The sequence below is a fragment of the Erinaceus europaeus genome, chromosome 4 (assembly GCF_950295315.1).
Source record: "Erinaceus europaeus chromosome 4, mEriEur2.1, whole genome shotgun sequence".
NCBI lineage: Eukaryota > Metazoa > Chordata > Mammalia > Eulipotyphla > Erinaceidae > Erinaceus > Erinaceus europaeus.
In genome coordinates, this window is record NC_080165.1 from 139312738 (window position 1) to 139328631 (window position 15894).

The 15894-nt window shown below is 41.7% G+C and overlaps 2 protein-coding genes across 12 annotated transcripts in view; one reads left to right on the forward strand and one right to left on the reverse strand.

Annotated features, from left to right (window-relative positions):
• The window catches only part of LAMA4 (laminin subunit alpha 4), a 169362-nt gene extending 165757 nt beyond the window's left edge, over positions 1-3605 (forward strand). For both annotated transcript variants that reach the window (XM_060190602.1, XM_060190603.1), the window contains exon 38: positions 2902-3605. In XM_060190602.1, the coding sequence (XP_060046585.1) occupies positions 2902-3047 (146 nt within the window). In that variant the 3' untranslated portion in view covers positions 3048-3605. The remainder of the gene's footprint in view (positions 1-2901) is intronic.
• Positions 3606-5780: 2175 nt separating this feature from the next.
• Positions 5781-15864, reverse strand: FAM229B (family with sequence similarity 229 member B). Of its 10 annotated transcripts, none has more exons than XM_060190616.1 (5): positions 15727-15864; positions 12387-12536; positions 11041-11114; positions 7801-7939; positions 5781-6010 (listed from the first exon to the last, which is right to left on the reverse strand). In XM_060190616.1, exons 4-5 carry the CDS (start codon positions 7923-7925, stop codon positions 5893-5895), a joined length of 243 nt encoding a protein of 80 aa, XP_060046599.1. In that variant the 5' UTR covers positions 7926-7939; positions 11041-11114; positions 12387-12536; positions 15727-15864; the 3' UTR covers positions 5781-5892. The 10 variants fall into 10 exon arrangements, with proteins under 10 accessions (XP_060046599.1, XP_016045947.1, XP_060046600.1 ...); XM_016190461.2 differs by having other exon boundaries at positions 7801-7943; XM_060190617.1 differs by having other exon boundaries at positions 11102-11201.
• Positions 15865-15894: the final 30 nt, after the last annotated feature.

A 15894-nucleotide genomic window follows, 5' to 3' on the forward strand; every position in this document is an offset into this window, starting at 1 on the left:
GCACCAACTTCCGCAGGAGATACACTCTGGAACTCTCGGAGCCGGAAAGCAATTTCCAAGTGTCTTTAATCAGAAGAGCAGCTGTTTTTATACTCTCCAAGTAGGGTGGAAACAGGATGTGATATAGAGAGGGTGGAGAGAAAAGTGACTGGTGAAAATCAGAGTGTGACAAGGAGGGGGCGGAACAGGCGAGAATCCTATAACTGAACCACCAATGCCCTGGAGTGCTTTATGTAAAAGTGATTTATGTAAATAGACCAAACCTTTGGATCAGTAAATCCCTATATAGCCATATGGATAAGAAGAAGCCAGGGGGAGATGGCAACTACCCAACACAGTGGGTTTAGTTCCAGACTACCACAGTAAAGCAATTATCACTCTAAAGCAAGTCACACAATTTTTTTTTTGGTTTCCCAATACATATAAACTATGTGTAATAATATCATAGTCTGTTAAATGTGCACTAGTCTAGTATTATGTCTAAGAAAAGCGCCTTGATTTTAAAATACTTTATTCCTAAAATATGCTAACCACCTCCTGAGCTCTCAGCAGTTTCGATGACTGCTGACTGATCAGAGTAACATTTGCTGAAGGTTATGGTGGCTTTGACAATTAAAAACGAAACAATGAAATTTGCTGCATACATTGACTTCTCCTTTCATGAAAGATGTCTCTGTCAGTACATAGTGTCTTTCGATGGCATTTTACCCAAAATAGAACATCTTTCAAAATGGGAGCCAAGCCCTGCTGCTGCTTTATCGACTCAGTTTATATGATCTTGGAAGCCCTTTGCTGTCAGCTCAGTAGTGCTTGTGTCGTCGTCACAGGGAGTAGACGACAGCTCACGTTCCACGCTCAGTCATCAGAAGCAAGCCCTCACTCGCTGCAGTTCATCATGATGTTGCAGTCAGTCAGTCAGTCAGATCTTCACGGGCCATTCTAAAGTCTAGTCCTGTTACTCTTTGCACCATCTCTGCAGCTACTCCCTCCACTGAAGTCTTGAACCCCTCTCAAGGATATTCCTGAGAGCTGGAACCAATGTCTTTCAAAAAATCCTGTTAAGCTGACATTTTGTCCTTCTCCTTAAAATCACAAATGTTTTAATGGCATCAAGAATGGGATCCTTTACTCTGGTTCTTGCGCTTTGCACCATGTGCACTTAACCCACTGTGCTACTGCCCACCCCCCTTGGGTTTTTTTGTTTTGTTTTGTTTTGTTTTTAATGTATTAATGAGAAAAATAGGAGAAGAGAAAGAAAGAGCCAGACATTACTCTGGTACACATACTGCTGGGGATCAAACTCGGCACTTCATGCTTAAGAGTTCAGTGCACCACCTCCCAGACCACTTGTGTGTTTTCTGACTGCTCCTCCAAATGACCAATGACACCCACCCCCCACCCCGTTTGCCTAGGTTCTTTCTATTCCCTGAGAAACAATGATGTTGAAATAGGCCATTTAGAAAGGATCCTGGCTCGAACCTCCAGCTCCCCTACAGGGGGGTGGGTCACTTCATGGATGGTGGAGCAGGTCTGCGGGTGTCTATTTTTCTCTCCCCATCTCTGTCTCCCCTCCTTTCTCAATTTCTCTGTCCTATCCAACAACATCATCAATGGCAATGATAACAATGACGACAACAACAAGGGCAACAAAAAAATGGGAAAAAATGGCCTCCAGGAGCAGTGGATTCGTAGTGCAGACACCAAGCCCCAGCAAAAAATAACCCTGGAGGCAAAAAAAAAAAGTGTCAATTAAGTTCATACTGTCTTATAGAGTGCAGAGTTCATGGTACTCCAAAACAATTACAGTAATAACATCAAGGGCCACTAGTGGAGGTGGAGAGAGAACTCACAAGGTAAAATGTACAAGGACCTCAGTTAGAGCCCTGGCCACCACATAGGCACCGCCAAAAAAGAAGTTTCACAAGTGGTGAAGCAATGTTAGAGTCTCTCTCCTCCTCCTCTCGGTCTCTCTTGCCCTCTCTGCCTTTCACCTTCTATCTGAAAGTAAAATGGCTGCCAGGAGCAGTGGAATTATAGGCGTGAAGCCGGAGCAAGGCCCTGGCCTCAGAGAAGGACAAAGATGACTGAACAAAGGTCTCTAACAGATATGATGATGATGAAGATGACATAAATGGGAGAATAGCCAAACTGTAACACAGACATGAAATGGTCACATGCTATTGGGAAAACGGCATCAAGAGGTTTGTTTTGACACAGGGCTCATAGTCTTCAAAGTACATCTGTATACTCAGAAATAAAATTATGAAAAATGTGGCAAAGCTTTAAATTTATAACATTTGTTACTTCCAAAACAGACTTTCCTAGGGAAATAAATTTTTTCTTCTTTTTTTTTTCATTAAGGGAATTAATGGTTTACAGTTGACAGTAAAATACAATAGTTGGTACATTTGTAACAAGTCTGCAGGTGTCTTTCTCTCTCCCTCTCTTATCTTCCCTTCCCCCCTCAATTCTCTGTCCTATCCAATTAAAAAAAGAAAGAAAGAAAGAAAGAAAGAAAGAAAGAAAGAAAGAAAGAAAGAAAGAAAGAAAGAAAGAAAGGGCTGCCAGGATTGGTAGTGCAGGCACCAAGCCCCAGCAATAACCCTGGAGACCAAAAAAAAAACCTCAGTTTTCCACATAACACTCTCCCCTCCCCTCCCCCCCAGTCATGTTCCAGGACCTGAAACTCACCTCCTACCACCCCTAGAGTCTTTGACTTTGCTGCCATCCACCAAGTCCAGTCCAAGCTCTGCTCCTGTGTCTGGGGAAATAAATTATGACATTCCATTTCTGATATGTAATTCCTCTTCATGTGAGCAATTACTTTGTTGTTGTTGAATAATATTTGGGCTTAGAACATCTCACTTACATTCTTTGCAATGTTCCCCACTCCCTTTTCAGAATCTCTGTTAACACCGCGCCTGGCCCCCAGCAAGCCCTTCACAGGCTGTATCCGTCACTTTGTGATTGACGGGCGCCCAGTGAGCTTCAGCAAAGCAGCCCTGGTCAGTGGTGCTGTGAGCATCAACTCCTGCCCAGCTGCCTGACGGGGGAGATCAACGCTGCTTCAGTATGGAGTTCTTTAAAGCACTGAGATAAACTCAAAGCCAGCTAGAGGGGCAGCTCCTCCTCCCTGGGCAAGTGTCCACCTAGTCAAGCAGGAACTAAATTAATCATCAGGGACTGGAAGATGATTATTTCTTATTCCAAGTCTGACCTTGGAACCAATTTGTCTGCCATGGACAATAATCAAAGAGGTGTTAAGTGTATTTGTATTGAGAGTTCACTTCCTGCTGGTAAAATTGTTTGTTTCTAAAATAAATTCAAAGGGATTTTTCAGTACACACTGGCACATATTTGTAAGAGGCTGGTAGATTCTCAGATCCAGCCTTCTTTTGGGGAAGGTAACTTTGAATCTATGAAAATGTCTTTGGTATGCTTTCCTTTGTCCTAGAAAGATTTATTCATTTACATAAATATCTTAAATCATATGGTAGAATTGCTTTTAGCACTTTTGTTTAGACTATCACTATAGTAAGAATATTTTTGGCTAATAGCATTTTTTAAGTTTTAATAAAATTAATTTCTAGTACATTTTTTTTAAATGGTAGTATAATTTTTAGAGATAAAAAAAAAGAATTAACTATTTTCCCTCTTACTTTCCTAGAAGAAAAACTGTGCATGCATTGAGTTTCACATAGGATATTATTACTGTGTAAACTTAAAAAAGAAACTGGAGGACACTACAGTAAACAGAGTGACAATTTATAAAGCTACTTTGCAGTTAGCAGTTAATAATCATAAGTCAGCAATTGAGAATCTACTTAACCTATTAACCTCAACCACAAAATGACCTTCTGAAATTTTGAATTTACCACTCATTAGAGCTTGGGTCAATTCTTAGATGGGACCCTATCTTCCCTCAGCTTCAGTCTAAGGAGAAAGGATTTTTTTTCTTTTTAACATATTGTCAGGACTTCACATCGAAAAACAGGGTGTTCGTAGTAATTACAATCAGTTGTTAATAGCCCGTGGCAATTCACATTCCCCTTAAGATGAAATGGTTTCCCACAGCCCATGTTTGAAGGAGCATTCCCATTTAGGCCTATGTCTCTCCTCATCATCACAGATGATTAAACAAGGCCACCATTCTAAGGCTTCCCAGTGAAGTGACATTTCTTCATCAAGTGTTATGGAAAAATGAGTTCAAACAATTGAATAGTTCTCTTGAAGAAGACATGGAAATGAAACTTAAGCCAAAGTGTTCCTTTCTGAAGACCTATTTATAAGCACATACATTCACAGACACATTAAAAAGGAGGAAAAGTATTTTTATTCTGTAAACGTAGGACAATATATCTACCTGCCCTTTGAATGAGAAGAGTCAGCTCAGTTTCCAGTTCAGAGTCGTGTGTGTGTGTGTGTGTCTTAATCTCAGAAGACACAGATATATTTATTCTCTAGTCTCCTATATTCTTATATGTAAAATGATGTAGTATAGAGTATTAAGATGGATTTGTCCTATTGCCCTAAATTGGTAACTACACATTATAGGTGGGGCCATGAAGGAGTAAAGATACCATATTTAAGGTACATCAAACTTTCAGGTGTGGAGCTAATGTGTATGTGTGTGTGTGTGTGTGTGTGTACATGTGTGTTTTCCTGTATCAATGTAGCCTATAAAGACAACAAAATGTAATCTCCATGATTTTCTTGACAGCTAGTCACTCACTGATGTGTGGTAAGAGCCTAGACAAGTGCCTGGCATGAAGGTATACAAATATCTGTGGGGGCCAGCCGGGCAGTGGCACACCTGGTTAAGTGCACATGGTACTAAGTGCAATGACCCGTGCAAGGATCTGGGTTCAAGCCCCCGCTCCCCACCTGCAGGGGAGATGCTTCACAAATGGTGAAGCAGATCTGCAAGTGTCTCTCTTTCTCTTTCCCTCTCTATCTCCCCCACCCCTCTCAATTTCTCTCTGTCCTATCCAATAAAATGGAAAAAGTGACCACCAGGAGTAGTGAATTTGAAGTGCCAGCACCAAGCTCCAGTGATAATTAAAAAAAAAAAGTAATGGAACATTGCTTTTCCTGAGGGGGAAAAAAAAAATGGAGAACAAAACCATAGCTTGGCTCTAAATACAACAAATTTAACCAATCCTGAGCTCCCTACATGTAAATAATCTACATGTTTTATACATTAACCATGGACCAAAAATCTTCTTTGGTTTTCAGTAATCTTCCAAAATGTGCAGTCCTGCTAGCCTGTGAGATATAATAGCTGCAGAGCACATGACTAGCACGCATAAAGTCACAGGTTCAGTTTCTGGCCCCACATAGAACAGAGCTGAGCAGTATTCTAGTCTCTCTGCCAGTATGCATAAATAAACAAACAAAAATTTTTAAACTGCACAAGCCACACAGCTCCATTTCTTACCCAACATAATTATTCCTGGACCAAGTATTATCAAAAGATGGTAAGCCAGAAACCAGGGTATTCAAGTGAAGGGATTCAGCTAAGAAGCAAACCCAAACAGAAGCAGAGAAAAACAATTGAAAACACCATGGGCGTTTAGAATTGGGCTCTGTGGTAATCGAGGTAGATTAAGCTTCATCTTGAATTATTGATATTAATGGTCTACCCTAAGCAAGATAATCTCCAGGGCATTTTCTAACTGTGAAATATTATTCTATCCTACCTATCAAACATAACTAATGACTCAAGGTTATGCGTGTTGTATGGATTACGGCTCTTTTTCTCCTACAAATAAATATTCCAGTTATTGTCATCATCCAAAGGTGCCACCACTTTTATTTGTTTACTGGATTATAAGAGGATACTGGCCCATTACCCTTGACCTAGTCAGACCTCTACGCAAAGACTTAATGATGCTATTTGGGAGGCATTTCCTTGCTGCTTTGTGCAGGCGGCTTTCGCATTGAGGCATAAACAGTGATGGGGACATCAGTTATCGTCAGACAGTGACTTCCAGGGCATCTGCGGAGCTGCCTGAATAAAACAACAAATGACAATGTAGTTAGATTGTAAAAAGGGAATAATTTTTCAGAAGGCCAGAATTGGAGTAAACATGAAACTTGCGAATGTCACCAAATAATAGTAATACAGTGGTACTGATTAGGCAAACAGATTTATGTTGCAAAAAAGCTGTGACTTCTGTCACATTTAGTAAGTCACAGGAAATTCAACAAAGATGACTCTCCTTTCTTTATCTGAGGAGGTTAAATCATTTGCTGTCATATGATGTATCCAAACCAGTTTCAGGTTTATAGGATCGGGCCTCAAGCAGGGGAAGGAATAGGTCTAGGATTTAAGTGGGGTCTAAGTTAACCATAAGTTTTACTGTGTTTTACTTGTTCAATGATTACAATAAAAGTTGTCAGAGGGGAAAATACTTGTTCTTTAGTTGATATATATACTTCTTTTTTTTTCTTTTGTTGCCCTAGTTGTTTATCGCGTTGTGTTATTGTTGTTGTTATTGCTGTCATTGTTGTTGGATAGGACAGGGAGAAATCCAGAGAGGAGGGGAAGTTAGAGGGGAGAGAAAGACAGACACCTGTAGACCTGCTTCACTGCTTGTGAAGCCACCCCCCTGCAGGTGGGGGCCGGGGACTTGAACCGGGATCCTTGCGCAGGTCCTTGTAGTTTGCACCGTGTGAGCTTAACCCAGTGTGCTACCGCCTGGTCCCAGATATATATACTTCTAATAGTATATCTCTTGGTCAATTGTATACAGTATTCTAAAGGTTATCAAGGGAGTGACATTAGTACTATTGCTGTCCGGAGAGGTTAGAGGAGCTCTCTTTTGTGTAGTCAGTGAAAGAAATGAAGTAATTAAGGGAAGGGAAGTAGGGGCTAGGGGAGGAGGGTGTCTAGGCCTAAGTAGTAAATATTTAACTGGACATTTTATGGTGGTTTTTTTCTAGGATTTTCTACTTGCTTGCTGAGCTTATTAAATTTCAAGACATGAGAACTCAATGTATATAGGACATTTTGCTGTGCTAAACTGCAGAGAAGTAAAACAAATCCTTGTTATTGTTCCCCTCTGTTTTGCAAAAATTATTTTATTTTACAAAACCATCCTCCTCTGCATCACTCTATTTCTGCCAAAGGTGAAATCAAAACCAAGTGAAGGTCTACATTCAGTCTTCACATTTGACACATACTCTCAGCACGGTGCATGACATGCATAATAGCACTAGACACCTGCTTCATTAACTGAATGGTATCTAGCCTTGAAATCATACATACACACACACTTAGCTAAAACACTGCCATAACATTAAAGGAAATCTTGGGTTATATTTCTTATTGCCACGGGTTATTATCATTGAGACTCAGTGCCTGCACGACAAATCCACCACTCCCAGCAGCCTCTCTCTCTCTCTCTCTTTTTAAGACAGAAAGAAATTGAGAGGGGAGGGGTGACAGAGAAGAAAAGAGACACCCGCAGTACTTACTTCACCACTCACAGCTTCCCCTCTGCAAGAAGGAAGTAGGGGCACTAACCCAGGAAGTTTGTGTATGGTAATATGTGCACTTAGCCAGGTGCACCAACGCCCAGCCCCCCTTGGTCATCATTAAGATATAAAGAGGTACAAATGCAACCTCTGCTAAAAAAAAAAAATCTGAATTCTATTAAGACAAATTTAACAACATAAAACATGATAACTTAGCAATTTCCCTGGGCTTTTTTCTCACTGATCACGAGTATCAGCTAAAGCTTGTCTGGATGACAGGCCACAGATGCTTCACCAGCCATCAGGACTAGAACAGTTCACCTGGTGGGTGACATCTCCTTTCCATTACAGGCAGCACTAGAGCTCAGGCCAGGCTCCAGTCCGCTTGAAGAATCTCCTCCTTCCACTGGAAATCTTCTTGGCTGGGTTCCACACCGAAAAGGCATAATTCACCAGAAGTCTAGCTTAGAAAATTCAAAGGAGGAGGGAATAAAATGTCTTCGAGCAGTTATCTGAAGTTTTTTAAGTTACTGGTTTGTTACTGACGTTGATCTACATGTCCTAGCTGTGATGCAGCTGAACATGTCTGCGGTACATTAAGTTCGTGTCTATGACATCAATGCATACATATTATGCTGCACAACTCTCTTTGATACAAGTCGAAGTACTGCAACAAATTCAAAACAGACACTAGAAGTAACCTGTACCTATTCACATAACCGAAGCCCTTTTTTGGCTTGTGAAAAAAATTCAGGTTTCCAAAACAATAAGGGCAACAAAAAGGAAATAAATATTTAAAAAATGTAAAAAAAAAAAAAAAAATTCAGGTTGCCTTCAAACAGTTGTTGCAATCAACAGATTTGAGCCTCTACTCTCATATCATACACATAGCCTATCTAAATCCATTTTTCATTTGAAGTACAACCAAGTTTCATATCCACATCATCTTCTTCTAATCTTTGTTCCTAGTAATCATCCATCACGCCTTATCCTTCCTCTCTACACTTAAGTTAAGACAGTACCGTGGAAGAGTTGAACTCCTGAGTCCAATTTATGGTTCCTGACCCTCTCTAGTCACATGATCTTAGGCAACGTACTTAACCAAGTATGTTGCTCAAGGATAAATCAGGAGTAATAATAATAGTTTCTATATACTTCCAGAGTAAAAAATGAGGATAAAAGAAGATAACATAGGCTGGGGAGATAGCTTACTGTTTATGCAAAATATTTGCATCACTGGGGCTCTGAAATTATAGGTTCAGTCCCCAACACCGGCCTGAGAAAAAGCAGAATAGTGCTCTGGTCTCTGTCTATTTCTGTCTTGCTCATAAAAATAAATGAATAAGATATTTAAAACAAAAAAAAACAACTTTGGTATATTAGAAAAGAAGGTAATGTATGTAAATGCACAGTATTTCTACACAAGTGCTCAATAAATATTAACTATAATTATTCAGCAAATTCTACTATTACTAAATAGGTGAATATGTGACATATATGAAGTGTATATGATATATAATGATACACATATACATACAAACATACATATATACAAGCAACTATATAAAATAAAGCTTTTTTATTTTCCTCTGGGGTTATCGCTGGGGCTCGATGCCTGCACTACAAATTCACCTCTCCCAGTGGCCATTTTTTCCTTTTTTTCTTTTTCTTTCTATTTTTACTAGACAGGACAGAAAGAAATTGAGAGGCAGGAAAAGGGGGGGGGACCTGCAGACCTGCTTCAGTGTTCATGAAGCGTTCCCCTGCAGGTGGGGACAGAGGCTTGAACCCAGGTCCTTGTGCATGGTGACATGTGTGCTTAACCGTGTATAGCACCCCTGCGCCCCTGAAATAAAGCTCTCTACGGCTAATGTTGCCTCTTCTTGGAGCTCTTCCACACCGCAATGCTACCATTTAATTATCAGCACCGGCTCATTCGTAATGTCTAATCTCACATTTCACTATTCAAAAGGAGGTTTCCACGGCACCTTTATAAGTTCCACAGCACTCCTATTTCTGCTTTGTAACAGTTATCAAGTCTCAAATTCAGGGAGTCAGGTGGTAGCACAGCAGGTTAAGCGCACTTGACGCAAAGCTCAAGGACCAGCATAAGGATCCATTCCCCCGGTTCCCCACCTGCAGGACAGTCGCTTCACAGGCGGTGAAGCAGGTCTGCAGGTGTCTATCTTTCTCTGCCCTTTCTGATTTCCCTTCCTCTCTCCATTTATCTCTGTCTTATCCAACAACATCAATAACTACAACAACAATAATAAAAAAGGGCAACAAAAGGGGAAATAAATAAAGACTCAAATTGAGGATTTCTCAACCACAACACTATGGAAGTCAGAGAATTTCTACTGGGGAAGAAGGACTATAGAATGTTTTGCATCACCCACAGCCTCTGCTCATTGCAAGCCACTGATACCCTCCCCACAAAACTGGAACTGTCAAAGCATCCCCAGACAGTGCCAGAAGTTTCCTGTGAAGAGGAGAACTATTACCCCAGCTGAGAACCACCACCCTGTCTTGTCCATGGTTTTGCTTAATGGTTGTCCTTCTGCTCCCATCCCATGCCGCTTTTCTCTTCACTGGACCATCAATACCTAACACAGTTCCTAGCACACAGTGTCTAGTGAATTACTGTCGTAAATAAATTCAGATGTCTTCAACTGAGACAGGGTAATAGGGTCAATTCTAAGGCTAATAAGCAAATGCTTCTTGTAGTAAATTCAGCGACTAGGGAGCTGGATAGTGGCACCCGGTTAAGCGCACATAGTACTGGCACAAGCACCTGTACCAGGACCCAGGTAGGAACCCATGGCTCCCCATCTGTAGGGGGGCCTGCTTTACAAGGGATGAAGCAGGTATCTTATCTCTCTATCTGCCCCTCTCCGCTCAATTTCTCTCTGCCTTATCCAATAAAATGGGGGAAAATAAAGGAAAAAAAAAAAAAACAGCCACCAGGAGCGGTGGATTCACAGTGCCGGCACCAAGCCCCAATGACTGGAGGAAACAAAGAAAAGAAAAAGAAAAAAGGGGCCGAGTGGTAGCGCAGTGGGTTAAGCACACGTGGTGCAAAGCACGAGGACTGGCATAGGATCCCAGTTCCAGCCCCCGGCTCCCCACCTGCAGGGGGGTCGATTCACAGGCGGTGAAACAGGACTACAGGTGTCTGTATTTCTCTCCCCCTCTCTGTCTTCCCCTCCTCTCTCCATTTCTCTGTCCTACCCAACAACAATGACAACAATAATAGTAACACCAACATGGATAAACCCACAAGGGCAACAAAAGGGGAGAAAAAAGAAAAAGAAAAAAAGAAAACTCAATGACGATAATTTGGGGATTTGAGCAGCTTATCTTGAATCATATTACTATATACTACTACTGTTATTAACTGTTAACTGTTTATGAGGGTTGTTTTTAATACTATGTAACAATTATCAAGGGAAAAATGTCACGTTCAGTGGCAAAAGCGATACCTTGGTATAACTATCTTAGTGTAATTATCCATCTTATGTGGGTATGAAGGCAGAGCTAACTTAACCAAGGATACAAACTTACCAAAATAGCCTGAGTCTGTTTCAAGTAGAGATCAATGAGTCAGTCAACTGCGTCTACTGACCTTCTATGGAAAGCTGGAATTGCCAAGAAAATGATGACCAAATGTTCCAGTGACACCCAGAAATTATGACATCAGAGGATTCTTTCACATAGTTTCCTACCTGCTAAGTAATAAAATGACTCAGACCCAGCAACAAGACCAGACTCAATTTCTGCTGTCATCTCTCTCCCTATCTATATAGCAATAGCCTCACTGAATATAATAGTTCAGTTTAACCCTTAAGTCACAACTAAGATTTTTCTGATTTTTTTTTTTAAATGTCTTTATTTGTTGGATAGAGACAGAAAGAGAGATGGGATGGGGAAGGTAGAGAGACAGAGAGAAATGCAGCACTGTTGTACCACTCACAAAGCTTTCCCTCACAGAGTACTTCCAAATTCTGGTCAGCTTGGTACTTTTAGACTCTGGAAATTTAGAAGCTTGATTTTATGTCTTCTTTGGCTAGATCAAAACAGTTTGTCATCACCAGCTAATCTCTCACCACTACTGAGACATTAACTTTCTGAGTACTCAACCCCATGTCCTCTAAAGGTGCTATTTCCTCCACTCAAGATACTGAAATATAAAATATGGATCCAACCTTGTAAGAGTCCTGATAAATCTACCTGCTTCCTCCCCGTGCTTCCTTCCTTGGAGTAGTGAAGGCCGGTGAGGAACCTCCTGGTAACCTTGAAAATATTCTCTATATATTCACTCTCTTTTGGTACTTTGGCTTACAAATTCTACCTACTCTAGTGCTCTGAATTCTTAACTCTGCCTCTCCAATTCAGGACGGCCACTGCTGCCTGGGGAAGGGCATTAGTCCTGTACAGACTGGGGAGGAGATTACAGACAGGTGATAGAGATCTTTGGGTGTCATCTTAGAGGTTGGGTATCACAGATGCTAAGTGTAAGCAAATCACAGCATGGGCGGAGAATGATTGTGACATAACTACAATAAAAACTGGAAGTCCAACATTTCTGACTTTCTTAGTTCCAGGATTTGGTTTTCTTATGATTCCTTGGAGCCTATATAACTAGGTTGGGCCAGTGAGTTAATAGCACTTACAAAACCAGGTACCAGATAGTAGTAGCTTATCAGCCTAGGTTTAAGAGAGGACAGCATTAAACACAATCACCAGACACCTTCCAGTGAAGTTGCATCAGGTAAGGAAAAATACTAAACATTTATTTTATACTACTGAGGCCTTTTTTCCCCACATGTAGATAAGAGTCTGAAAGGTAAATAGTATTTTTTTTTCACTATGTTAGTAGCAGATGGGGGTGTATTGAAAGAGAATATCACCGGAGACGAGTATGGTCTTCCAGGATGTCCAAGGGTCTGTTTCCTCTTCTAAGAGTTTGTTGAATAATCAAAGGTGAGGTCTTAATCCATTTAAGTAGAAGTGTAGTCAATTCCAGAATATGCTCAGGTCTGTGACTTCAATGTGGACTCCTAAATAATAAAAAGCCTCAAATCATTTTCCTGCCTTTATGGAGGTCCTGAAGTGGCTAATTTGTAACATTGTATTTCCATTCATAAGCAGAAGTTCCTCTAAAGAGTCTAATTATCTCTAGACTGAAGTTATTTAAAAGATATTTTATGCATGGCTTCCAGGGAATAATGGACTGGAGTCTAACCAGCACACAAGGACAAAACTCTACAGAGGCCAGAGTGCTAGCTGAGCTGGCATGATAACTCACTGGTGCAGACATACTCACCACACGGCCAATAAACTGGACCAAGTTTCACAAGTTTTGGAAATGCCAAACTTTGCGACTCTGACCTCAAGTCCTGAAGTTTTTTAAGTGCCTAACTCCACCATGTTCACAGACTTCTTGCTCACAGGCAAGCTATTAAACATAAAACCCAGCAATTTCAACATTTTATCTATTTATTTATTTATTTATTATTAGAGACAGAGAGAAATTGAGAGGGGCAGGGAGATAGAGAGGGAGAGACAAAGACACCTGCAGCCTGCTCCACCAGTCATGAAGCTTTCCCCCTGCAGGTGGGGATGAGGGCTGAAACCCAGGTCCCCGTGCACTGCAGCATGTGTGCTCAACCAGGTGCGCCACCACCTGCACCCCCCTCAACATTTCCTTCATTGAAAGTTGCCAGTTAATCACAGGATTACCTAAGGCCAAAAAATTAAAATACCTGAATGGAAATGTGAGAAATTCTTAGTACCTAAACAACCCACTGCAACTTCTTTCCAACTTACCAGTTATCTTCAGAGAAGCATAACATTCACTGCTATTTGTTGGGGAGGGGGGGGTAGGGGAAGAAGACAGTTCAACTGGCAGAGCATTGAATTTTCATGCCTGAGGTTCCCAGTTAAGTTTCCTGGTGCTGCATGTACAGTAGTGAAGCTCTAACTTTCTTATCTCCCTCTTTCCTGTGACACTTTCTCATAGGCAACCAATCAATCTCTTAAATATATATATTATCTTTCATGCTACCACTCTTTCATTGCACATATAATTTAGGCTTTGGGGCTGGGGAGATAGCACAATGGTTAATACAAAAAGACAGGATAGTGGTTACTCCTGAGGCACCAATTTCAGGTTCAATCCCCAGTACCACCATAACAACAGATCTCAGCATCGCTCTAATAAAATGAAAACAAAAATCAAATAGGATAATTTAGCACTTTTAACAAGAAGGCTGGGTGTGGGGTGGTGGCACACCAGGTTAAGGGCACATGCTACAATGAGCAAGGACCTGAGTTTGAGCCCCTGGCCCTCACTAGGAGGGGGCTAGCTTTGCAAGTGGTGAAGCAGTGCTAAAAGTCTATCTCCTCCTTCCCTCTCAATTTCTGATGTCTCTATCAAGTAAATAAAGATTTAAAATAGTGAGCAACAAATTCAAACATGTTTGATATAATCTGTGGGATCCAAAGTTAAGAGTAATACCCACATTACCCCACAGGGCTTAGGTGAAAAAGAAAGGCTAGGTAGGATTTTGTAGTTCCTCAGAATATTTTTGGAAAATATTAATTCCATTAAGAAAATGCATATGTGAGTTGAAATCTGGTATAAATTGATGGACAAGAGTTCACAGTACTTTGTAAAGTTTGTCAGTTTGTTTCTATTTATTTATTTTCCCTTCTGTTGCTCTTGTTTTTTATTGTTGTAGTTATGGTTATTGATGTCGTCGTTGTTGGATAAGACAGAAATGGAGAGAAGAGGGGAAGATAGAGAGACACCTGCAGACCTGCTTCACCAGCGACTCCCCTGCAGGTGGGGAGCCAGGGGTTCGAACCGGGATCTTTCTGCCCGTCCTCGCGCTTTGCGCCACGAGCGCTTAAGCCGCTGCGCTACCGCCCAACTCCCAGGTTTGTCAGTTTTAATGGAGAGGCAGTTTTCAAGAATGTCTGGTGTTTTTTCCCCCAACATTCTCCTCTCTTCTACCTAAACCTGGCACCTATGGCAAATACCTAGTTCTAACTCTTTCCTCCATCAGACATTATTTACTCATCCGCATCCTTACGCACCGGATCCTACGGCCCTTGTACTCAGGGTCAGGCTACATTATAAGCAACCAAGGTGCCAGTACTTCGGGTGCGTCTCCAGTCGGACAAGCTTCCAGGAGCTGGGTTAATGTCTTAGCTTCCTAGGAACGCTTCACAGGGCCTAGGGGTTCAGGCTGAGAACACACGATGTTCAACAACAACAACAAAAAGGTGTGGTTTGATCACAGCAAAGCAGCGCCTGGCTCCAGGGGCGCCCTCACACACGTCCCTGAGGGACAGGGGCTTCTTGGTGCCCTTCCATGCTGTGAGTTTTCTATCAGCATAAGGTGATTGTTGGGCAGGGATTCAAAGGCAGGCCTTCCAAAAATATAATAATAATAATAATAATAATAATAATAAAAACCCTAATTGGATTCACACCCAGGGTGTTGAGACTGTAAATGAAGATGAAATCCCTGACTGCCCATGAACAGTTTTAAAGACAGTTTTTTAAAAGTCCCACTCCAGGAGAACTCTCAGAAGGCTAGAAATGGACCTACCCTATGACCCTGCAATTCCTCTCCTGGGGATATATCCTAAGGCACCCAACACACCCATCCAAAAAGATCTGTGTACACATATGTTCTTGGCAGCACAATTTGTAATAGCCAAAACCTGGAAGCAACCCAGGTGTCCAACAACAGATGAGTGGCTGAGCCAGTTGTGGTCTATATACACAATGGAATACTACTCAGCTATAAAAAATGGTGACTTCACCGTTGTCAGCCGGTCTTGGATGGACCTTGAAAAATTCATGTTGAGTGAAATAAGTCAGAAACAGAAGGATGAATATGGGATGATCTCACTCAGGCCGAAGTTGAAAAACAAGATCATAAGAGAGAGAGAGAGAGAGAGAGAAAAAAGTCCCACTCCAGGAACCAGCCACACCTGGTTAAGCTCACACATGACAGTGCGCAAGGACCCGGGTTCAAGCCCCTGGTCCCCCACCTGCAGGGGGAAAGCGCTTCATGAGCGGCGAACCAGGTCTGTAGGTGTCTGTCCTCTCTCTCCTTCTCTATCTCCCTTTCCCCCCCCTCTCCATTTCTCTGCCTCTATCCAACAGCCGATAAATACTATTTAAATAAATAAAGTGTTTCTTTTTCATAAAGTCCCACTCCAACGCCGAATTACCCGCCTCCGGAGCTGCGGATGCTCAAAGATGTTGACCGGGCAGCGAGGATCCGCGAGCCCGAGGCTCGGTCGCTATGGCAACGTGAGACGCAGGTACACCTGCGCGGCCTTCGAACCGAAACGTCCGCGAAGTGTTATTTTGCGACAGCGGAGACTTGCGACGGCAGC

Coding starts and splice junctions, on each gene's coding strand:
- FAM229B (XM_060190621.1), bottom strand. CDS start 7,925: ATGCCTTTTCGGTGTGGAACCCAGCCAAGAAGATTTCCAGTGGAAGGA. Junction 6,011..7,800: donor AAGGAGATGTCACCCACCAG/GTGAACTGTTCT, acceptor TGTTTTATTCAG/GCAGCTCCGCAGATGCCCTG.